The sequence below is a fragment of the Euprymna scolopes genome, chromosome 29 (genome assembly GCF_053919585.1).
Source record: "Euprymna scolopes isolate OS-2025 chromosome 29, ASM5391958v1, whole genome shotgun sequence".
Lineage (NCBI taxonomy): Eukaryota > Metazoa > Mollusca > Cephalopoda > Sepiida > Sepiolidae > Euprymna > Euprymna scolopes.
Genome location: NC_136510.1, coordinates 61,871,593 through 61,897,420, shown reverse-complemented (window position 1 = coordinate 61,897,420; position 25,828 = coordinate 61,871,593). Strand labels below are relative to the sequence as shown.

General features: G+C 37.4%; 1 protein-coding gene across 9 annotated transcripts in view; it reads left to right on the top strand.

Moving 5' to 3' along the window:
• LOC145252666 (cilia- and flagella-associated protein 337-like) overlaps positions 1-25,828 on the top strand; it is a 482,634-nt gene that overhangs the window by 221,092 nt on the left and 235,714 nt on the right. For all 9 annotated transcript variants that reach the window (XM_080112440.1, XM_080112445.1, XM_080112446.1 and 6 more), the window contains one exon: positions 23,332-23,560. In XM_080112440.1, coding sequence (XP_079968566.1) covers positions 23,332-23,560 — 229 coding nt within the window. The remainder of the gene's footprint in view (positions 1-23,331; positions 23,561-25,828) is intronic.

Genomic DNA, 25,828 nt, shown 5'->3' with positions numbered 1-25,828 from the left:
GTTACTTTTAATGCATCTAAAACCAAGCTTCTCTCTTTACATCATCAACATTCTAATTCACATTTGTCATCAATTGAAATGAATGGCTCTCGTCTTCAGGAGGCCTCAAGTTTTGACAAGCTTCTGGGCTTGACCATTACTCCTGATCTTAAATGGAACACGTATATCAAATCTGTTGCCAAGGCCGCTAGAAAAATGGTGGGATCTTTCTATCGATCCAGTAGATATCTCACTGCTGATGCTATTCTCTACCTATATAAGAGCCAGGTACGTCCAAGGATGGAATACTGTTGCCACATCTGGGCAGGAGCTGCTAGAAAGGACTTGTCCTGCCTTGATAGAGTTCAAAATAGACTTCGTAGCCTCGTAGGAGATGTCTTTTTCTCCTCCTTGCAACCTCTATCTCACAGAAGAGATGTTGCGAGTTTGTCTCTGATGTATCGTTATTTTCATGGAAAGTGTTCAACTGAGCTTCAATCTATGGTCCCCCCTCGCCAAACTTTCACAAGAAACACTCGTCTAGCTGTAAACACTATCAATAATTTCCCCCACTCTTTATCTGTGCCTAAACCTAAACGTAGATTCCATGAACAAAGCTTCTTTCTTAGAACTGCACGCCTGTGGAATTGTCTTCCGTTTTCCTGCTTTCCGGCTGACTACAATATGGTTGTGTTCAAGTCTAAAGTAAATAAGTTTTTGATGAGCCGTTCCATATAAGTTATTAAATTTACCAAATTTTCATTACTAATGATTACTATATTGACCAATTTCTACTGTACACTCTTTAACCCTTATCCTTGAGTGGCCTCTGGGCCTTGATAATGTGGTGATGCTTTTGTAAAAAAAAAAAAAAAAAAAAAAAAAGTGAGTATATTAATTATAGCAAAATATGCGCGCTTGCATGTACAACAATCACCACCACTTTTAACATACAGAATTGCATTGCTTAATAGCCAGAAAACTACTTATTTGCGAAAATTTAAATGCGATATTCGTTTTCAGCATACCCGAAAACTTCGAAAAGTCGTCATTTTAAAGGAAAATGTTAAGGTGGAAACCAAGTAATAATTTACTAAAACTTCTATTTTTATATTTGCTTTAAAAAGCTACATTATATACATTTGTCTGACGTCACTTCCGCCGAATGGCTTTGTAAACAAAGAAGTGCGACTTTTAACGAAAGCGCAAGTCAACGGCTATGACTTTTGCCAACGCTGTTGGATATGACGTCACTGATCTGAGGGAGATGACTTTTTAGTACGTTCTTCTACTTATCTTTTTCCATTTATTTAGATTTTCTTTCATTTTCATTATTTTAAAACAGTTCAATTTTTTTTTCATTTAGTTATATTTAGAATCATTCTAATTTTTATTTAATCTTTTAAAACAAAAAAGATGATATTTGAACGTTTTTCCATGCAAACACTTTTATCTGTTTCTATTTTTACTTGATTTTTAAATATTTAATTTTTAGATTCTGTCGGCATATATTTTAGTTTAAGATTTTTTAATTCATTTGTGATGTATGAAAGTGCAAGTGACTATGCAGAATTAATGTATGAACATGTAAAAATTGAATGCACGCGCGTGCGAAAATAAACATGGCGACCAGTGAAAACAATACAGAATACATTGGTTAATAAAGGTCTTAACATCATTGCTCTTAGATTAAATGAAAAACCCTTTATATAAGAAAAAAAGGTACTCCTGCAGTATTTTACCCACCGATTTCACGATCTTAGCCGAGCGTTGATCGACATCCGTCGGAAAACGCCGGAACATGGCGAGCGGTACGATACTCTATCAGCCAATCAGGGCGCTTCAAACGAACGCGCAGCAGACGAATAATTTTCATTGAAATTACACACATAGCGTTTCATTTCAGTTATTTTATTGTTCAAAGTAAAAATAAAATACACAGCCTTTCATTTCAGCTATTTAATTTAGCGATAAAAAAAAAAAAAAAAAAAACGGGAGCTGTTGGAAACATATTTATGCGAATTTATGTGGAGACAAAAATTTGGACACAACCCTTTTGTCTCCATAATAAATCAAATCGCGGAAGGCTACCCGGTTTGGGAAGGAGCTTCTTTCCACATCCTCTGAAAACCCTTTGCTCCCTACTTTGCCTCTCTACAGTCAGTAGAAAATCTTCCAGTCGGAACTAAAGATAAACAGTAATTGTTGTCCCCCCCCTACAAACATTACTGAAAAAAAAACAAACAAAAAAAAAACGGTACTCCTGCAGTATTTTACCCACCAATTTCACGATCTTAGCCGAGCGTTGACGAACGCTTTCGGCGTTAACGCCGACGAAAGCCGAGAATTCGGAGCTTACGGTGCAAGAAGAACGCTAAAAGTATGTGAATAGCAACAACATTACAAGGAAAAGATATTACACACACACACAACAAAATGGATAAAATTAATACAAAAAATTTGGATAAAATAAATCACAAACACTTACCGTAAGTTTTTTTAAAGTAAAATAAATTTATTTTGTTGAATATTTTTTTTTTTGGGGGGGGGGGGGTCATTTTGTTTTCCGATAGCTTTTTTTTTGGGGGGGGGGGGGGTAAGCAACAGTAATAAACACTTCAGTGTTTTTTTTTTTGTGTGTTTTTAACAAAACGTTCTTAAACAGTAACAACAATGTTTTTTTGTTTTTATTTTGTTTTTTCAGTAATGTTTGTGGGGGGGGGGACAACAATTACTGTTTATCTTTAGTTCCGACTGGAAGATTTTCTACTGACTGTAGAGAGGCAAAGTAGGGAGCAGAGGATGTGGAAAGAAGCTCCTTCCCAAACCGGGTAGCCTTCCGCGATTTGATTTATTATGGAGACAAAAGAAGGGTTGTGTCCAAATTTTTGTCTCCACATAAATTCGCATAAATATGTTTCCAACAGCTCCCGGTTTTTTTTTTTTTTTTTTTTATCGCTAAATTAAATAGCTGAAATGAAAGGCTGTGTATTTTTACTTTGAACAATAAAATAACTGAAATGAAACGCTATGTGTGTAATTTCAATGAAAATTATTCGTCTGCTGCGCGTTCGTTTGAAGCGCCCTGATTGGCTGATAGAGTATCGTACCGCTCGCCATGTTCCGGCGTTTTCCGACGGATGTCGATCAACGCTCGGCTAAGATCGTGAAATCGGTGGGTAAAATACTGCAGGAGTACCAAAAACACAAACATTGTTGTTACTGTTTAATAACGTTTTGTTAAAAACACACAAAAAAAAAAACATTGAAGTGTTTATTACTGTTGCTTACCCCCCCCCCCAAAAAAAAAGCTATCGGAAAACAAAATGAACCAAAAAAAAAAATATTCAACAAAATAAATTTATTCTACTTTAAAAAAACTTACGGTAAGTGTTTGTGATTTATTTTATCCAAATTTTTTGTATTAATTTTATCCATTTTGTTGTGTGTGTGTGTAATATCTTTTCCTTGTAATGTTGTTGCTATTCACATACTTTTAGCGTTCTTGCACCGTAGCTCCGAATTCTCGGCTTTCGTCGGCGTTAACGCCGAAAGCGTTCGTCAACGCTCGGCTAAGATCGTGAAATCGGTGGGTAAAATACTGCAGGACTGAGTACCATTTTTTTAATATGTAAATTGATCGAGTAGTATTTTGTTATCTCTTTTTTTACATTAGAAAAACATTTTTTTAACAATTACAATATTTTTACATTACAAAAACATTTTTTTAACAATTACAATATTTTTACATTAGAAAAACATTTTTTTTTTTAACAATTTCAACTTGCAATGAAAATACAACCGAAATAATCCTTTTGAAAATTTGGGGCGCTAAAACCGTAATAATTTTCCTCGTATAATCAAAAGCGTCCATGAACAATATTTGTTTTTAAAAAATCCTGTTTATATTTCAAATTAAAAAATAAAAACGTTTATATTTCAAATTAAAAAATAAAAACGTTTATATTTCAAATTAAAAAATAAAAACGTTTATATTTCAAATTAAAAAATAAAAACGTTTATATTTCAAATTAAAAAATAAAAACGTTTATATTTCAAATTAAAAAATAAAAACGTTTATATTGTATAAAATTATAAAAACTTCTATCTATATTGTTTCAACGACTGGCGAGCTGACTTTAGTAATTTGTCATCTTTAAACTGTCAATTACAGAGTATATTAAATCGTAAACATTTGTTTTTGTTTTTGTTTGAAAACGATTCCAACTTGCAATGGAAAATATAAATAAAATTCGTAAAATGTCGATGTAAAAAAGCAGAATGGATTTAGTTTTGTTTTTATTTGCATATCCTAAACGCGAAAAAATGCGCAGAATTTTTCAAACCAGGAGCTGTAGACCGGAAACACGATTTCAACATCAAGCAAGACAATTTGAGTTTTATAATATAATAGATTAACTTTCAAAACTGAACTAATCCAAAATGAGTAAAGTAACAAGAGACAATATTGAACATCCTGGTACTGGGTATCCAGCCATGGAGAGTTTTTGTATTTGCACCTAGTATGTGTAACTTAAAAAGAACGCAAATGAATTGCATGTGGGGGGTGGACCTACTTTATTCAAGGGAAATTTTTTTTTTTTTTTTAATTACATTTTCACCCCAAACAAGGAACATTGCCACTTTGGTGTAGGGCCAGGGGGCTACTATCAAGGGAAACATCTACTGGGGTAGTATGTAGGGATTTGGGCAGCGAGATGTTGGTTCACGTTGCACTTGAACTTATGCATGTCAGTACAGTTGGGGAAGCACTAAGCAGTGACCTGGAATGGAATTCCAAAGTCTAGCAGTTCTGAGGAAGAAACTACTGGAGTAGAAAGATCTTTTACATCTAGGGATCTCTACAGTGTGGGGGTGGGATTTTGCAGCTTGTCGTGTCTCTCGAGGGTGTTTACGTCGTGGGGGCACAAGTGCTTGCAGTTCATCAGAGCATTCACCATTATAATACTTGTAGAACAGGCAGAGGGATGCAACGTTTCGATGATGGGACAGAGGCTGAAGCTTAGATGCCAGTTTAGGGCCTATCAGATTTGCGACTCTCTTTTGAACCCTGTCAAGGAGCAAGAGACTAGTAGCCGATGCACCAGCCCAAATATGACAGCAATACTCCATACATGGGCGAATAGTGGCCTTGTAGAGGTACAGGATACTTTCGGGTGTTAGAAGTTTTCTAGCACGGTAGAGAGAGCCCACCTTCCTCGCAGCGGCCCTGGCAATGCTCTCGATGTAATTGTTCCAGCTCATGTTTCCTGTGAACGTTAGGCCAAGGAGCTTGAGAGACGTACTCTCAGATAAAGAGTCGTTGGCCATTGCTATAGGTGGTAGAGAAGGTTTCTTGTAATTATTGAATGAAACCAGTTTTGTCTTGGCGGCATTGAACGTGACCATCCATTTTTGTCCCCATTCCACTACTGATTGGAGGTCATCCTCTAGTGTTTCTGCCATTACTTTAGATATATGTTCATTTGTTTTCCTGTCGTGCCTGCTATAGAGTGTGGTGTCATCAGCATATATACCCATCTCAGAGGCAATTTTGTCGGGGAGGTCATTTATGAATATCAGGAACAGCTGAGGTCCAAGGATAGATCCCTGGGGCACTCCCGCATTTATATCATATTGTTTAGATGTACGACCGTCGAGGACAGCCTGGATTTTTCTCTTATCTAAGAAGGATTTAATTATGTTAAGTATTCTACCAGTTATGCCATATGATCTAATCTTCCTGAGGAGACCCTCATGCCATACCCTGTCAAAAGCCTTGGATATATCTAGAGCTACCGCTCTGCCCTCTCCCGCTTTGTCCAGTGAATGGTATATGCGTTCAGAGATTACAGTGAGGATGTCTGCCGTGGAACGGGCTTGTCTAAATCCATATTGTTGGTCGGTCAGAAGTTTAGCATCTGTAAGGTGCTGGACTAGAGCATGGTTAATTAAGGTCTCAAATATTTTGGCAAAAAGTGGGAGGAGGCTAATAGGGCGATAATTTAATGGGTCAGTTCTTTCGCCAGAATTCTTGAATACTGGTACCACAGAAGCAGTTTTCCAACAGCCCGGAAAGCAAGATTCATTAAGGCATTTGTTGTAGAGTTTGGAGAGAACTGGAGCTACTTCGGCTGAGCAATTTTTTCATAGCACAGCTGGGATGAGGTCGGGTCCACATGCTTTTGAAGTGTCAAGGTTTTTTATGATAGCATGAACCTGAGCAGGGGTGATTATTAGATCGTCAAGCGTGGTGTCTGTCCGCGTAGAAAATTGAGGTAGGGGGTGGTTTAGAGGGTCCAGTGTGGAGTTTGAGGCAAACCGACTGGCAAGCATGTTAGCCTTCTCGGTTGCTGAGCAAAGAACCTCGTGATTGTTGGTTAGTGGAGGAATTGTTGATTGCCCATTATTTACTACACTGTTGTAGATTTTCCAGAAGTCACGAGTTCCTAGTTTTTGTGCTTCGATGCGTTTTTTAGTGGTTTCAGTAAATTCCCTCTTAGCTGTCGCTATTTCTTTCTTAACGTTACTTCTAGCTTCTATGTACTTCTGTCTGTTTGAACTGGACTTATGTCGGTTAAACCTGCGGAATGCATGCTGCCTTTGGGCAATGGCAGTTGCGCAAGTTGAAGTAAACCATTGGGGAGAGTGGGGGCTTGCTATAGAGTGGGAACATGCGCTTCGATTGCAGTTTTGAACCATTCAGTGGTCTCGGTTGCACACCGTTCAACAGGAAGAGAAAAAATATTTCTCCATGGGGCGTCTCTGATAAGATCTCTGATGGCTTCCCAGTCAGCCTTCTCATAATATCTCGTTGTTTTGAGCACTGGCTCTTCAGTTTTGGGTCTAGAGTTTAGGGCGATTTCAACCATTATCACCGCATGATCAGCGTTCCCAAGTGGGCTGTCGGCTTTCGTTACACAGTCATCAGGAACTGTGGTCAAAAACAGATCTAATATTGATGCGTGTTGTTCTTCCTGATCAGGGAAGCGGGTTGGAAAAGTAACAATTTGCGATAGGGAGTGAGATACAGAGAAGCTATGAGTTGCATTGCCTGCTGCATCTGTGCAAGTAGAGAATCCAAGCCAGTTTTTATGATGAACATTAAAGTCACCAAATACATGTACTTGGGCGCTAGTGTCAAAGGAGAGTGCTGTGTCTATGCTGTCAGATACTTTGTTTATTATGGTGCAGTCTTGGGTCGAGGGAGAGTGGTAGAGAAAGTAAAAGTAGCTAATGTTGTGTTGCATGATTAGTCTAAAGTACATAAAGGCTTGATCATCCGTTTCTAGGTTTGTTTCTCTAGTCAAGGGAAGGGTATTACGAATGTAAACTCCAAGTCCGTGCATATGTCTGTCAGAGTCCTTACGGCAGAGTGGGAGATATCCAGGCATGTTAAAGTAGTTAGAGGGGATGGAGGAGTGTAGGTTAGTCTCACTTAGTGCTAAGATATCCGGGGTATTTGTTAGGAGAAATGCTTCAACATCAGCTAAATTAGTTCTAAGCCCACGGATATTTGTGAATGCAAGCCTCAAGGGAGGAGGCAAGTTGGATTTGTTTGACCCTAAGCCTGATTTAAGCTTATTTTTAGATTGTACTGTCATCATTTTTTAATGAGTTTCAGTTAGGTTAGGGGAAGCCGAGCAGGAGGTTATGCAGAATATCACATGCATCACAAGTAGACCATCAGCTGACCCTCCATCAACTAGGACTGCAGGATGAGTGCAGGGTCCCTTTCCAACCCATCAGAGAAAGGTCAACCCAATCTAATTGCTCAGGCATATATGATACTCAAGCATTCTCAAGTGCCCAGCTTTAGAGGTGGGGTGTGTCGGGAGTGGGGGAAACGGCGTTCATTGCCCTAGACAAGAAACAAGATCTACCAATGGGTGTTTCTGTTGAATCACTGTGATAGTATCTCTGCGCCTGACTAATAGGCAAAGAAGGAGTATGGAAGCCGGGTGATAGGCAGGACCTATTTACTCCTTAAGCAATTTAGGTTTGCAAACCGGTAATTTGTTTGAGTCACCAGCTCTAGGAAGGTTGTCATCCAAGACTGAAGAGGCCTCCCTCCTCTTTGGTTTAGTTTCAGAGTTTTCCGTCTCCTAGATGGATGATCTGGAAAGATCTCCTGGGTCCGTCACCACTGAGAGGGTTTGCTCCGCTCCTGGGTTCTAATCCAGGTATTTCTGCGACCCCGCGTGGTTAGTTAATGTTATTGGGTTAGTTTGTAGAGGTTATATATCTGCTAAATAGTTACACTCCTCAAAGTGAATTAGGGACATTGTTATTTCATTGTTACTGGATAAAGGGGTTGAGTAGAGCTCATGCAGTGTAAGCAACTATGATTGTAAGGAGGCTTGTTCGGAGGAGATAATGTGGTTTGAGGCTTTCTCTTATATATATACATTTTTTATTATTTTTCTTTATTTTTTTAATTTTTTCTTTATTCATGGGAGCTTGGGCCTAGTATAACATTAAAGTGTGAGTAGGTGTTAAGAATTGAACTACGAGTTGTGCCCAAACTATATTTTAGATGACAGCAGGGCATGAGATGCAAGTGCAATATAGTACGGATAAAACAGTATGTTTTGAGTCATGTGTAATTTGGTAAATAGATATATGGGCTGGTTTTAAAGTTGAAAGGTACAAAGTGAGTTTCTATTATTGAGAGATGTTTTCAGCTTTCAAGTAAGAGTTATGGACATTTAGCATAGCAAGGAGCATTGGTTCAGTTTCGTATTAGCGTTGCAAAGCTATCTAAGAGGAGACATAGTTGTGTAATGCAGTGCGGTGTGCTTTGCTTCCGAGTACATACTTTGGCTGTTAAATACCAACTGGAATAGGACTGAACTCCAATGCATGTCTAAAGGGTAGAATTGTATAGATGTGTAGTAATGACTAAGCAGTTAGCATGTGAGGGTTAGGGGCTGGAAGTTAAAGATTCCAGTACAAAACGGTGTGAAATGTAGGAGTTAAGTGGCGGTTTGGTGAGAAGGAGCAGATTGTTAGCCTTCAAGAGACAGGGGTTATTAATTTACAAGAAACATATCTACATTAGGATTTAGAGTGGCAGGTAAGTTTTTTTTTTTTTTTTTTTTTTTTTTTTGCGCATGCAGGTTAGACAGGTCTTGGAGGTAAAATGTATATTGGGATTTCGTAGCTAGCAGTTGGGTGTTTGTTCCAGTTACAAGAACTAGTTCATGGCGGATCGGAAATTCATATTTTGTATTTATAGGCAGACATTAAGGTCACGCACAGAGCATAGCATCCACTCAGGAAGAATAGCTCTAGTATCACAGCTAAGATACCGCATATTTAGGTTACGAATAGTGAGAGTTAAAATTGGGCGGCACTTTTTTTTTTTTTTTTTTTTTTTTTTTTTTTGCACCTTACCATGGCTATTAATATTAAGTATTGTACTTAAATAAAGTTCTTCTGTCATCTAAATAAGCTAAATAGGGATTCCCCCACCCCATTACTACGTCGATGTGACATGGTAAAAAAGAAAAATTTGCCAGGAAATTGTTTTAAAATAAGTGAATCAAGAATGGTCAAGATTTGTGAGAAATAAGATAAAATTACATAGAATGATATGAGCACAAACGAAAAAAGAGGGTTAGATTTGTTTGGTTTTAAAAATAAAATAAGTAAAAATAGAATAAAATAAAATATAAAAATAAAATAAAGTGCGCAAAAAAAATAAATAAATAAAAAAATAAAAATAAAAATGTACTTAGCTAAAATTGAGCTGTGTGGCTCTCTTCGACCACCATGCAAATGACGCTAAGGAATTCTACCCCAGGTCATTGGAGTAGGGGGGGGATACACTTTACATTTGGGGTCATTTAGTGATAGCTTTCTCTTTTTTTTTTAAGGAGAAGGAAAGGAAGAAACCAATATTCTGCTTATATATTTTGAATAGATTCTGAACGTCGTCACATTTAGATTTTACAGTTACTTTGCCAGGCAAGAATTAGATTAAAAAACTGGGTAATTAGGCTGAAAAGAAATATAGAAGCAATACGCAATTTGAAATCAAGACATATATCTGCTGTTCAAGAAACAGTTGTAATGATATCGCCTACTCTTTTCGTTTCGAATTTGCGCAAGCCTTTTCTAGTCTCACACAAAAACATGCGTTCACATTTCAAGCTATATTACATAGGCCTATACACATTCTCTCCCACACAGCAGACGCAACAACAAAGAAACAATTACAGGACATCCCTATCAACACATAGGAAGAAGTTGAATCAACAATACGAGTTGAGATGCACCACGCACGCTGATAAACTCACAACTTGGAAGTTTCGTTGACAGCCGGCAACCACGAACGAATGCACAACAAACGCCCGTACAGACAATGTACACACACTACCACAAACTCACATGCAAAGACAACGGCAACTGGAAACTCGTTCAACAAGAACGAATGCGCAACTAGCGCCCTGTCCAAACAATGCACACATTACCGCAGACTCACTTGCAAAGATACCGTCAACTTGACACACGACATCAATAACGAAACAAAAAAAATTTCCTTCCAAACGAACAATTCACTTCTCTGCCCAAGCAACTCGTTGCAGATGTCAGCACACAATAAAACAACCGAACAAATATCACCCTAAAAAAAGAGTAAACGCCTTTTCCACACATAAGTTAAATTTTTTTTTTTACGAACACACTCCGTTTTTGACGTTTTTTTCAAACAACCACACTAACAGCAAAAAAAAAAAAACAGGACGAAAAATCAATTGGCAAAAACATTACTTACAAATATATATATATATATACACTGCATATATTTTTTTCCTAGGAAGGGGAGTATTGCGCGAGCTTTTTCTAGTCTCACACAAAAACATGCGTTCACATTTCAAGCTATATTGCTTGTCATATACATACGCGCACACATCCACACACGTACATATATTCACGTTCGCGTACATACACTCACATTCACGTGTATACTCACACACGTGCACACACAAGGACAACGTCACTTTCCCTTTCGAAGGAAATCCACACATGCACAAAAGACCACCGGAAATAAGTATAAAAGAAAGAGCAATAAGCGGCTTTTTCCTTTTTTGGCCCAGCTTTCGAGCTGGTCAGTCTACGGACCGACAGCGTGCATTTTCAGCATGCACGCGTACCTCACACCACTTGCTACTATGTGGGACAAAAAACTATCAGACCGTACGTACACTTTATACGCTTTCTATCTCCATAACCTGGATTGACTTTCTCACTCTATCTCCCCTTCGGTTTTGGCCCATCAACACAGACATGTGCGCGACTCTTTACTGAGCTTAACCCTCTCTTTCTACAGGCCGGCTTGCCACTTCGCGTTTATCTATTGCATTCCCCTTTCCTTCAACACGCATAGTCGTCAATGGCTGAATGAACACGTGTACACCCAAGACTTTCATTTCTCAACAGAAAATAAACGACATGTTTATTTTATTCCAGCATTTGAGTTCTTTGTTTCTTTCATTCAATTCGTTTCATTATTTTTTTCTTGTAGCGAGTTAGGGTACTTAGGGTCTTCTACAGATTCCCGAAACGTCAATCCATTTTCAATATGCGTATTTATCAATAAAATATATGCCATGACAGCTTATAAACTATAATTAAGGCACGTGTTCGGGTTATGTATATTTAATAATACACCACATGGCTTTACATGGTGGCAGCATAACTGGATAATACAATAAACAACCCTAAAACATCCCAGTTGTTTTGAAAATGTAGAACGACATGAGATTGAAGACGAAGTTTATATATCAAACTTGTATTAAGCTTTAGTCAACTAAAAAGTATGCCGACAGAAAAACAAGAGGAAAGAAAGATGGTCGATCGCTGCTACTGCTGTCCTGATTATTTTCAGCTAAATACGGAGGTTTGCGACGAATTTGAGACGAGCGTCTGAGATTTAATACAGCAGCATCTTCAAAGGAAGTTCTTTGCAAATCATCCAAGTGTAAGAGGTGAGGAGATGTAGGAGTGCCGGTTTCATCGGCATAGTTTTCGATGTCCACTAGAGTGTTAATAGCAGAGTCTTGGGTGATGTTTGGTGGAGGAGTATGATGAAGACTAGACTTGGTAGGGTCCTTCGTAGAATCAAGTTCAGTCTGAATAGTTATTTTTGTCACTAAGTGGTGCAATATGGCGTAGAGACACTGTCGTTTCTCGTCCATTCTTAAGTCGCACATGTGCATAATTCGGATTAACATCCAGAATTTCCATGTCTCAACTAAGGGTTCATATTTACTTCCATGTACGTGGCGCCATGGGAGCGCAGATCTTGATTTGGCTAACCAAGGAGGCATAGAATCGCCAGAAGTAGATTTCCTTCTGAAATTAAACAAACGTCCATGAGGAGTACAGTTCGAGGCGGTGGAGAGTGCACGACCCTTTTCTAGTCTCACACAAAAACACACGTTCACATTTCAAGCTATATTACTTGTCATATACATACGCGCACACAAACATATGCGCCCACGTCAATACATGTACATATATTCACATTCGCGTACATACACTCACATTCACATGTATATACACACACGCATGGACAACGTCACTTCCTCTTTCAAAGGAAATACACACATACGCAAAAGACCACCGGAAACAAGTATAAAAGCAAGAGACAAGCTGTTTCCAGACCTTTTTAGACCAGCTTCCAAGCTGGTCGGTCTACGTACTGCCAACATGCCTTTTCAGCAGGCGCGCGCACGCGCATACCTCACGCCACTTGCTATGTGGGACAAAAAGCTAACAAACAGTACGTACATTTTATACGCTTCCTATCTCCATAACCTGGATTGACATTCTCACTCTTTCTCTCTCTATATATACAACTTGTCCCTGAGAATACCTTCGCATAGCTGACTGCTAACTGATGTCAACCCTCTATCTTTTGTCTTTGTCTACACACTGGACTATCATTCTCATTTCCACTACATTACTCACTTCTCTTCCCACGCGCGAACAAACGATAGTGAGATGAAAACACATTTCCTTTTCTTTCTACACCACCAGTCGCGGACATGAACACATGTTATATCTAAAACATTCATTCTTTCGACAGTAAATAAACGACACGTTTATCTTAATCAGCAATTGAGTTTTTGTTTCCTTCATTCCATTCATTTCATTATTTTCTTTTGTAACGGGATAAGGATTTATATATCCTAGTCCTCTACAAGAGCTATGAGCGAATGCAGTGGAGTGCTACATCTAGCACCTTTCCCCAACTAGTTACGGGGTGATTGTTTGACCGTAGAGCAAGGCTCACTGTTAGTATCTCTCCACTTTTTTTTTATAGGGAAGTCACCACTTATTAAGGCCCGGAGACCACTCGGGGATAAGGGTTATTGCGTGTACAGTAATCAATGGGACACTATCGTAGTAATTACTAGTAATGGAGATCTGATAAAGTATCTTACTTAAGGGGGCAGTTCATCAGGAATTTGTTTATGTTGGACTTGAAGACATCCAAGTTGTAGTTAGGTGAGAAACAGGTAAACAGAAGAGAGATCTACAGGCGTGTACTTCTAAGAAAGAAGCTTTGTTCATGGAATCTACGTTTTGATTTTGGCACAGATAAAGAGTGGGGAAAATTACTGACAGTAGTTTCAACTAGACGGGTGTTTTTCATGAAATATGGGCGAGGGGGACCAGAGATTGGAGCTCAGACGAGCACTTCCGATGGAAATAACGATAAAACAACGACAGGCTCGCAATGTCTCTCCTGTGGGAAAGAGGTTGCAGGGAAGAGAAAAGGGCATCCCCCACTAGGCTACGAAGTTTATTTTGTACTCTGTCAAGGCAGGATAGGCTGTTTTTAGCTCAGATATGTCAGCAGTACTCCATCCTTGGGCGTACTTCGCTTTTATATGGATAGAGAATTGCATCAGCAGTGAGATATCTAGTGAAGCGGTAGAAGTATCTGACCGTTTTTCCAGCAACCTTGGCAACAGATTTGATGTATGTGTTCCATTTCAGATCAGGAGTAAAGGTCAAATCCAGAAGCTTGCCAAAACATGGAGCCTCCCCAAGACGAGAGCCATCCATTTCAATTGATGCCAGACGGGGATCAGAGCGTTTATGATGGAATGATAGTGTAGTGAGCTGCTACTACTACGAGACTAGGCTGTATTCTCACCTTAGTTCTCTCTTTCTCCCTACTCTTTTCTCTTTTCCTTCCTTTCTTCTTATACGTCATCAGAGGTTCCAGCCAATGTAAAGCGAGAATGGTTTACGTGGGACATTCGAGTGAAGGAAACGTCTTTTACTTCCACGGCGACTAGACACAGAACACATGCCTCACTCTTCAGCTCCCGTTAGGTAGCCAAGAGGAGTATTGAACATTAATACTGACTTTACAAAATGCACTGTCTTTCTTTGTAACCCGAGTTTCGGGAAAACACATATATATATTGGATATATAAAACCTCATGAATTCATAACAAAGTCGCGTTACACGTCCTCATTTTTATAAGAAGACAATGTCTTCTTTTACCAGTATTTCTTTCTATTTCAGCGCTCCAGTTCTCCCTGTTATCGGAGGCGCCCCGAAGTACTCTTATGAGCCTATCAGAGAGAAATGATTTAATAATTGAGAAAACATTTCCAGTTATACCGTAGCTGGAAATCTTGTGAAGTAGGCCTAATACCATACCATATCAAAGGCTTTTGATATGTCAAGAGCAATTGCCCAAGAAAGGAAGCCTTTGTCGAGAGATTCACTAATCCTATGAGATATAACCTATGAGATATAGCACATCTGCTATAGATCTAGCAGAACGGAAACCATATTGCATGTCACTAAGAAAGTTATTTCTGCTGAGGTGGTTGACTACTTCTTTATTTAATATGGATTCCAGCAACTTACTCATAACACAGAGGAGACTTATTGGTCTGTACTGAGAGGGAGATGACCTGTCACTTGAATTCTTAAATACAGGGCATACTGATGAGGTTTTCCAGGGTGTTGGAAAACAATTCTCCTTAAGGCAATGCTTAAACAGATTTGTAAGTATGGAGACAAGTTCTGGTTGAAGCTTTTTCAACACTATAGTTGGAATGTCGTCAGGGCCGGTTGCTTTACTGGAATCAAGGTTCTTGATTAGCTTGGTGACATCACACACAGATATTTGTATGTTGCATAGCATGTTGTCTGTTATAGGAAGAAATATGGGGAATTCATGGCCTCGTCGCATAGGATAGAATTAGCAGCAAATTTCTTGGCAAATAGTTTGGCTTTGTCTGATGGTGATGAAATGACCTCAGGTCCATTAATGATGGTTGGAATAGAATGCACGCTTCTGTTCAGGATCTGTTTGCTATTTGCCAAAACTGGTGGGAACCAAGCCTCGCTCAACTATTTTGGATTTAACGGACTAAGCATATAGCTCTGTTGCATTTTTTATTACTCTTTTACAGTGGTTGCTGGCAGTCCTGAAAGCAGCTTTAGTCTCAGTACATCTATTACATTGGTAGCTATGGAAAAAGTGATTTCTATGCGTGCTTGCAGCAGCACATTCTGGGGAGAACCATGGTTGGCTGTTAGGTTTTTGTTGGAATTTTTTGGATGGTATGAATCGGTCTATGCCTACTTGACCGTTGCCTTGTGGATTAAAAGCAGTTGTCTGACTGGTAGTAATGCACCGTGAGAAAAAGAATTCTTTTAGTTCATCACGCATGAAAGCAGTGCTCCGATCAGAATGTATGTATGAAGGATTTCTAAAAATAGAAAACAAATTGGTGTTTCTTGACAGTTGCTGCCGATACATCCACACGAGGGTAAGAAAAAGAGAAACAGGAATATTCGTCTATTACAGTTAGCAAGAATCGATTTCAAGAATTTGTTGGCAAAGGTCCCTTAAAGTCTTTACTTAACCTTTCAAAGGGTTGACTTGCCTTAATGAATGTTTGAGGCAGAGTTTTAACGAATCTAGGCTTTATCTCAGAACAGATCTGGCATGATCTGGTTACTGTTCTTACATCATCTACAGAATATGGCATATTCTTGCTTCTAACAAAGTGCACCATTCGGGGTACTCAAGGGTGACACAAATCCCTGTGCAGAGCGTATAGTTTCTCAATAAAAATGGTGGATGAGCAAATTCCAGAGAGAGCGTGTACAGCTGCATTTTGTTTTCCTGGACAATAGGTTATGTCGTAGCTGAAGCAGGCAAGTTCTATCTTCCATCTTGTGATCTTCTCATTTTTTATTTTACTTTTGCTTTTAGGGTTGAACATAAAAGAAACAGATTTTTGATCAGTGACAAGTTTAAAATGCTTTCTGAGTAGTAAGTGTCGCCATTTTCAGATGGCTTCTACAATAGCGTATGCCTTTTTTATGACTGAAGAGTGTTTCTGTTCAGCAGATATTAAAGTCCTAGAAAAGAAAACCACAGGACGACTATTTTGGGTGAGGTGGCTGTAGCATGTTCTGAAGCATCAGTTTCAACCTCAAAGGGTAGAGTTTAGTCTATACCTACCAGGGATGCTTTTGCAATTTCTTTCTTCAGATACTTAAAGGCATCCGTTTGTTCCTCATTGAGAGGAAAGTGGGTGACCCTAGTTAGGGGATGTAGTTTTTCTGAAAAGTTTGAAATCCACACAGAATAGTGGGAAAACATCCCCATAGTTCGTTGAAGAGAAGTATGGTAGAGTCAGATCCACCAATCCCTTGAGTCTGTCGGTTCTTACTGAACCACTGCTTATTGTATATTCGGGCAGATTCACAGAGCTAAGCAAACAATGGCATTTGTTTTCATTGTTTCAAACCGTACTTATCCATGCTATTCATGAACTGCTTCAGATGGTTATTATGTTCTGCATGGTTTTGGCCACAGATAGTGAGGTTGTCAATGTAGGCATAGGTTCTTTTGAGGTCTCCAAGCTTGATTATGTCATCGATAACTCGCTGGAAGCTAATTGTAAGATGGAATAGAAGAAGCAAGAATCGACTCACCGTGGTTGATAGCAGTTGCTGTAGGGGATCTGCAGACACGCTTTCTTGTTGCAATTTTGCAAACGGAGCTTCAGACAAATCTACTGTGCCCCGGGTTCCCACAGAAGAAGCATTTTTGTCCTGAGGCTGCAGCTATAGTGTGTCCCTCATCACACTCAGACAGCGGAGGCAGATGCATTCAAAGAGTTCTGTAGAGAGTAGGAGGCTAATTGCTTCTGTGCCATTTCAAGGGTTAAAGCCTGGTCATACTCCATGCTTAAATCCAGCCTTTTGTTTCCTAGGAGTCTTTGTTGAATGTAGTTGGACGAAATTCCATTAATGAAAGCGTCTCTGACGTATTCATCCCTCGCCTGTGTAGTTGTGACAGCATGGAACTCGCAGTCCTAGACGAGTGTATTAAGGACCTGTAAGTACTGGTCGACACTTTCGTCAGTTTGTTGATGACGAGCAGCGAGTAAATGCCTGCAGAATATTGTATTTTTAGGCTGCATGAACACCTCTTCTAGACTATCCACAGCAGTGTTGTAGTCGTCCATGTTCGATATATATTTAAATATAGTTGGAGAGACAAGGTTAATAAGTAAACATATTTTTTACTTGTCTGTTAGAGGAATATGCTGCGCTTCGCCGGCCGCCTCAAGAAAGATGTGGAAAGATTTTTTTTCTAGTGACACCATGTGTCTGCAGTGTCAGGTTTATTGGCATCCACATCCAGTCGGTCCGGTTTAAGATATTTTTCCATCTTTTACTTTTTAGTTAAATAAATTGTTGTGAAAATGTAGGACGAAATGAGATTGAAGATGCAGTTTATATATAGCTTGTATTAAGCTTTATTCAACTAAAAAGTGTGCTAGCAGAAAAACAAGAGGAAAGAAAGATGGCCGATCACTGCTACTGCTGTCCTTCAGAGGGAGAGAAAAACATGGGAGGTAATTCGGGGCAGGAAAGAAAAAAAGAGTTCTTTTATTTTTAGGTCACTGGTAAAGCAGTAATTCATTTTTTTTAACGTGGATGCTACACAAATCTTTAGCATGAATGCTACACAAATTCTTGCTTGCATGACGTTTACAACATAACCGCTACTAACAGGCAGATATTGTAAGAAATTCTACAATTATAAGAAAGTCCCTCATTGGATGATTTGGTCACCCACTATCTTTGTTTAGACCAATCATATTGGGCATTGTTTTAACTGTCGAGTGATGCGTTTGGCAGGAATTTCAATGCTTCTTTTTCAGACATGCAGCCGAGCAAGAAAGAAGGGTAGAACTCAGTTCTATGAATATGAGGCATTTGAGCGCCTCTACCCTTCGTCTCATGAGACTTTAATTTTAAGCCTAAATGATTAGACAAAGTCTCCCAGAGACTTTTTAAGGTCTGAATTGTCGACCTGTCAGTAAGGAATTTTCCTTCAAATGAACAGTAATTATGGACTTCTGTAATGTCGACTTATGTGTAGACTTGAATGTTTTCATCAGAAGGCCTCATACCAACCTCTTTCAAACGGCTGCAATGGACCCATCTACGAACAGTGCTGTACCCGAATACCAGTTTCTGCTGAAGATAATGAACTTTTACCTTTCAAGGTTGTTACCAGCTCTATTCAGGAGCAAATTAGGCATTTCCTTTTTTACAATGAAGAAAGGAGAAAATTTGTGTCGAATTTAAAATGTATGCTTTGTTTTAATTGTTATGTTAATTTTTGCCACTGTCTGGGAGCAAAAACAGGTAAGATAAATATTTCATACTGTCATAAGTACAGTGTCAATACAAGTTTTGACTGGGGCTCGCCAAACATTGCAGACTATTTTGACAACGTATGGAGATTTATTTAATCGTCAAAGCAACAAAACACGAAGAAAAGGTGCTCCTATTTCTCCTTGCTGGCACTGAAGAAGATCTACACTGATACAACAGTTGGTCGATAACACTTGAGGATCGCAAAGACCACAAGTAATATTCACTGTATCCATCGAAATAGCTCGAACTGGCAACTAATCACTGCACCTGTACACTTGAACTCAGCAAATATCAACAAAAACCAATTCGTTAGCAGATGTCGACTGTTAGCTAAGAAATGCGACTTCACTGTCAACAAAGTAAACGAACGTCTCATCGAGTTATTAATTGCCAGCACACTCATACCCGAACTACAAAAGGAACTATTAAACAAACCAAGATGCTACAAAATTGAAAAGGCTGGTAAACTTGCCCATTCACATGAGGCATCAGCAGTATATGTCAGCCATCTCCACCAGCTACAGGGATCACCACAAATAGCCACAATAAACCGTGATACTAACGGCAAAGGAGTGATAGAAAACATGGACAGGATTGCAATTATTGTGCATGAAGGTATCGCTTTGGTAAAGAATACTGACCCGCCAAAAATGACACATGCAACACATGTGACCAAATAGGCCACTGGGCTACAGTCGGCATCTCAGGAAAGCACCAAGAGACAACAAGGAAAACCCTGGCCTCACAATTGTATACAAATGAGACATCCAGGAAAGTCAACAGTGTTGTCTAACATGATGACCAGGCCATAGCTGACATAGACACAGTAATGGAAAATCTCACCCATCAAAACCAACAGCGGAAAATTGCCAAATATGAAAGATCCTCGAAATGAGACATTTGTTGATTCAAGTATCAAGTTGATGGATCACTCAGGGACTCGTACCTTCAACCTGAAGGTAGATACAAGGAGATATGCAAGCACATTGCCTATCCGCATATTCTGCAAGATATACTCCAACAGTAAAGACAAAGCTGGAAACCCAATGCTCGGATCACTCACCTCAACACAATGCCTACTAACAGCCTACAATAATGCCAAGATAAACTGTTATTAAACAAAAGTGCAAATACAAAAACTACGTGATTAGGCAACCCTTGCTTCACTATAAAATTTCACATTACTAGGTTCTTTCTCTCCCAGGTATTCCATAATTTTTTGTAATATGACATTGTGTGAGATTGCTTTGTGACCCCAAAACGGACATTACTCTCTCCAGCCTCACCCCAAAAGTGAAGGTTTGGTAATCCCAAGAGAACTCAAGGACACGTTTAAAAGCAGCATGATCATGCTTCTTCCTACTCTGCACTAAAACAGTGATGTCATTCTCCGAAGTTAACACTGAAAATTCAGAAAAATATGAATCACCCCTTACAAAACTGGCCTAGTTCACCTCCACAAAAGACCAACAATATATATGAATTAAAGTAATCTGAGATCGTAAACTGTTTCAGCCATTGCTGGGACTGGCTTAATATTCCACCCACCCACAGTTAAAAATATACATAAAATAAAGTCATTTAACCCACATTATCGCCCCACCTAATAATAACTATGATATATTGTCTGAGCTGTTTATTTCAGTACAAACACACCAATCAAATAACTCACGTTTCATCATTTTTCATAATTTTTGGATATGTTACTAATTTCGACAATCATTTTTTGTGATTCAACCCACATTATCGCCTCTTTCTTACTAAAATAATAATTTTGATACATTGTCTAGGCTGTTTATTTCATTACAAACACACCAATCAAATAACTCAGATTTTATCATTTTTCATAATTCTTGGATATGTTACGATTTTCGACAATTAATTTTTATAATTAAACCAACATTATCGGTCTCCTCTTACTAAAATAATAACTTTGATACATTGCATGGGCTGTTTATTTCATTAAAAACACATTAATCAAATAACTCATGTTTCATAGTAATGTAAACTTGTAAACGGTTTCTGCCCTTTTCAGGACTGTCTTCATATCCGCTACATCCCACTGTTAAATATACACATGAAATATAGTAGTGGTAACTCGTAAATGGTTTCTGCTATTTCCGGGACTGACTACATATCCCCCAACCCACTGTTTAAAATATACATGAAATATAGTAATGTTAATTCGTAAACGGTTTCTGCCATTTCCGGGACGTCTTCATATTCCTCACCCCATTGTTGAAAATATACGTGAAATATAGTAATATTTTTATTCGTCTCCATATTCCTCATTCCACGTTTAAAAATATACATGAAATATAGTAATGTTAACTCGTAAACAGTTTCTGCAAATTTCTGGGACTGAATTCATATCCACCACACACCTCTGTTAAAAATATACATGAATATAGCAATGTTAACTCGTAAATTGTTTTTGCCATTTCTGGGACTGTCTTCATATCCCCCACCCCACTGTTAAACATATACATGAAATATAGTAATGTTAACTTTAAACGGTTTCTGCGATTACCAAGACTGTCTTCATTTCCCTAACGTCACTGTTAAAAAAATACATGAAATATAGTAATCTTAACTTATGAATGGTTTCTGTCATTTCCAGGACTGACTTCATATCCTCCATCCCACTGTTAAAAGTATACATGAAATAAAGTAATGTTAACTCGTAAACGGTTTTTGCCATTTCCGGGACTTTCTTCATATCCCCCTTCCCACTGTTAAAAATATACATGAAATATAGTAATGTTAACTCGTAAACGGTTTATGCCATTCCCGAGACTGTCTTCATATCAGCCACACACAACTGTTAAAATATACATGAAATATAGTAATGTAAACTCGTAAACGGCTTCTGACATTTCCAGGACTTTGTTCATATCCCTTAACCTACTGTTTAAAATGTACATGAAATATAGTAATGTTAACTTTTAAATGGTTTCTGCAATTTCTGGGACTGAATTCATATCCGCCACACACGACTGTTAAAAATATACATGAAATATAGTAATATTTTTACTCGTAAACAGTTTCTGCCATTTCCAGTATTGACTTCATATCCACCATCTGACTATTAAAAATATACATGAAATATAGTAATGTTAACTTGTAAATGGTTTCTGCCATTTCCAGGGCTGACGTAATATTCCTCATCCCTCTGTTAAAAATATACATGAAATATTGTAATGTTAGCTTGTAAACGGTGTCTGCCATTTCCGGGACTGTCTTCATATCCACCACCATACTAAAAATCTGCATGAAATATAGTGATATTAACTCGTAACCGGTTTCTGCCATTTCCGGGACTTACTTCATGAAATAAAGCATGCAGCGATTCATTTAACTGATTTTTGGTATCAGCAGTTCGGTCATGTCATTTTTGAAATATGACATCTTAAGTCACTGTAGTACATCATGAACATATTATATGCATCTTTTTAACAGAAGTTAATGACGTCATCATTTGACGTGAACACGTCAGACTATCATCCCCTTCTACTCGAAAATAAGGAGGAGATTATGCCTGGCATCTCAGTAAATCCATTAACTTATATTTCGTGTAATATTAAAATATAATAAGTATAAAATATAATAGTATTATGCTTCAGAGATACAAACGCTATATTATATATATATATATATATATATATATATATATATATATATATATATATATATATATATATATATATATATATATTAATTTACATTATGCCTCCCCCGCTTTTCCCTCCCTACTTGTCTATATATAGTGTTTTGGATTACGACTCGGACAATTGGACGATTGAGAAATGCATTGTTTATATTTTAAAATATGCATACTCGATCTTTGTTGGTAAATAATTTCAATAACTCATAATTTTATTTTTCCCTTTTCAATTTTCGTGTAAATTTGGGATTTTACGTTTTAAAATGCGATGATTACGTTGGTGCGAAATTTTCGACTCGAAAATTAATATTTAACTCTGGGTTATAATATTAAGTTACCCTTCGAAGGCGGTAATGTATGTATTAAAAGTCGCCATTTAAGCGTGCTGACGTCGCATCATGTGACACGACTAAGCGTTTTTTTAAATATATATCGATTATCATTAGACAAACATTAAATTATATGGAAAAAACGTGAAAATGCCAGATGTGACCGTTTGGGCCAAAATTTCGATATTTTTATCCGAAAGTCTAAAGATTAAAATTATATCAAATTTGTCAAGGCATGTTTGCGGCAACGCTAAAATTATACTAATAGCTATTACTTTACGCATACATATTCGTAATATCGCCATTCGACCTTCACTTGGCAAATTCTTCTTTTTTTTTTACACTTCTGTACCGCATAGGTTCGAATTCTCCATATCTTAAGTTTCATGTATGTTAACCAAAAATTGAGAGGAGTTTGGTAAACAAATTTTTTTAAACAAATATATATACGCTAGTCACCTCTTTCCCTTCCCCTCCTTCCTCTCCACATTAAAAAACAGCCTCATACCTAATTTGCTCAGTGGGGAAGCAACTAAATATCATAAATAGAAAAAAGGTTTTTAATACGAATACCAAAACACACAAAAGTATAGGAGTATAGATTCACAACGTTTTTCTGTTTCAATTTTCAGGAAGGAATTCTTACTGTGTGGACAACATCGCTTGTTTCCGAACGGTCTTATAATATTGCGGGCAATGATGAGGTGGATTCCAAAGGTACCAAACGCCGGTTCAAAATGTGGGTAACCGATGCTGTTTTCATGGTAAACTGTGGCAAAGTCGTCATTGGCACAAGTAGTCGCGATCTGAGATTTTACGATGTTTCCACTAATCACTACTTCGAGGAATTTCATTTATTTGGTAATTTTCTTTTAACTCTTGGAAAAACCAACATTATTCAAATACAAAAACAAGGACCGATTTAAGAACATATAATTTAGAAATTAATTTTTTCAAAATATACATGTATCAGTATGAAAAGCAAATAGAATAAGAATTAATAAAGAGGAGTAGTGAAAAATTAGAGGGGAAGTGGTAAAGAAGAAAAACGAAAACACCAGTAATAAGCAGTGATTGGGATAGATAAGAAAACAAGAAAAAACAGAAAAAAAAAACAGAAAAAGTCAAAACTTTATAGAATTATCTAAGTAAGGTTCATAAACTAGCATTCCGCGAATTAAAGAAAATAATCCAATGTGCACTGCGGTAAAGCTAACGTAAACGTCTGGAGTTGAAAATTTCTTAAACGAATTCTCTATGTTGGTAATTCACTCGTTAAACTTGGATATGCAGGCAAGTCCGCATATTAGTGCCTGAAAGCATGCAAAATATGAGATATAAACATAAAAAAATTTGATTATGAGATATACTAAGCAAAAATCTAAATATATCAGTTTCAAGAAAATCATTATTCCCTAAGACCTTATTGATTTTTTAAATATGGGTCGTTTAATGTTTATATAATCAACTCACAATGAATCGAAATATAATATAAAAATATCAAATATCCAGACACAAACGAATGCGACTACATAGATATAATAAATACTGAAAGTAAACAAATTACCGATAAATTAAAAATTAGCGATAACGTTGGCAAATTGAAACCTAGAGAGGCATACATTCTGCTTAAAGACCACAAATGGGACTTTAATAATAATCCCAGCACCAGCCTGATAAACCCAACTAAACCAGAAATAGGTAGAATTAGCAAAACTATACTTTCTAGAGCAAACAAACAAATCAAACAAGACCTAGAACTAAACCAGTGGACAAATACTACCGAAGCAATCACCTGGTTTAAAAATATAGAAAACAAAGATAAATGTACGTTTATACAGTTTGACATCATAGACTTCTATCCCTCGATATCCGAAGAACCTTTTAACATTGCCCTAGAATTTGCCGAGGAATACACTGATATATCCTCGGAAGAAATCAACATCATTAAAAAATGTAGAAAATCAGTTCTAATAAATAACAATAACCAATGGATAAAAACTAAAATGAAAAATTCGTTCGATTTGGCGATGGGTGCCAGGGATTCTGCTGAGGCATCAGATCTTGTGGGATTATTCATTCTATATACCCTCACAAGCATATTCGATACTTCGGATATCGGCTATATGACGGACTAGCTATAATAAAAAACTCCAACAAAGTCAAGGGAGAAAACTTTAAGAAAATCATACACAAGGAAATGAAAAAATTAGGCCTAAAAGCAGACGTATCAGCTAACATAAAAATAACAAACTTCCTGGACGTCACATTAAACTTAGATAAAAACACATATGAACTATACTTAAAAGATAACGCTACTCCAATTTACGTAAACCCTAAGTCCAATCACCCACCATCAATTATAAAACATATTCCTAACTCGATCGTAAGTAGACTCAGTAATAACTCAAGTGATGAAAATGCATTTAACAGGTCAACCAATATCTACGAAACAGCCCCAAAAAATAGTGGATACAAAAATATCGATATCAAATATAAGCAACAAAACACCAACAACTATAATAAAATTAAAAATAGAAGAAAAAGAACTATAATCTGGTATACGGCCCCATACAATCAAATGTTAAAAACAAAACTTGGCAAGAAATTTCTAGATCTTATTGAAAAACACTTTCCCGCAACTAACCCCTTACACAAAATCTTCAATAAAAATACCTTAAAGTTATCCTACAGTTGTTGCGAAAATTTAGAGATGATAATTAAAGCACATAATAACAAAATACTAAATGAAAATAATGTAAACAACAACAAAATAAACAATAAAAAAGTAGACACCATGACAAAAATAAAATTAACACTAGCAGAAATAATAATAATAACAAACCAACCCCGAACAAGAACAACCATACCATAAATAAAAATACTAATAACGAACAAGATAAATACAACTGTAGACACCACACACTTTGCCCAGTTCAAAATAAATGTCTAACAAAAAGCGTAGTTTATCAGGCAACAATATTTGTGAAAGAAAACCCGAATAACAAGAAATATTACGTAGGCATGACTTCCTTAGATTTCAAAACCCGATACTATGACCACAAAAGTACATTCAACAATAAAAAAAAACACCGTATAAAAACAACACTAGCGAATAAATACTGGGAA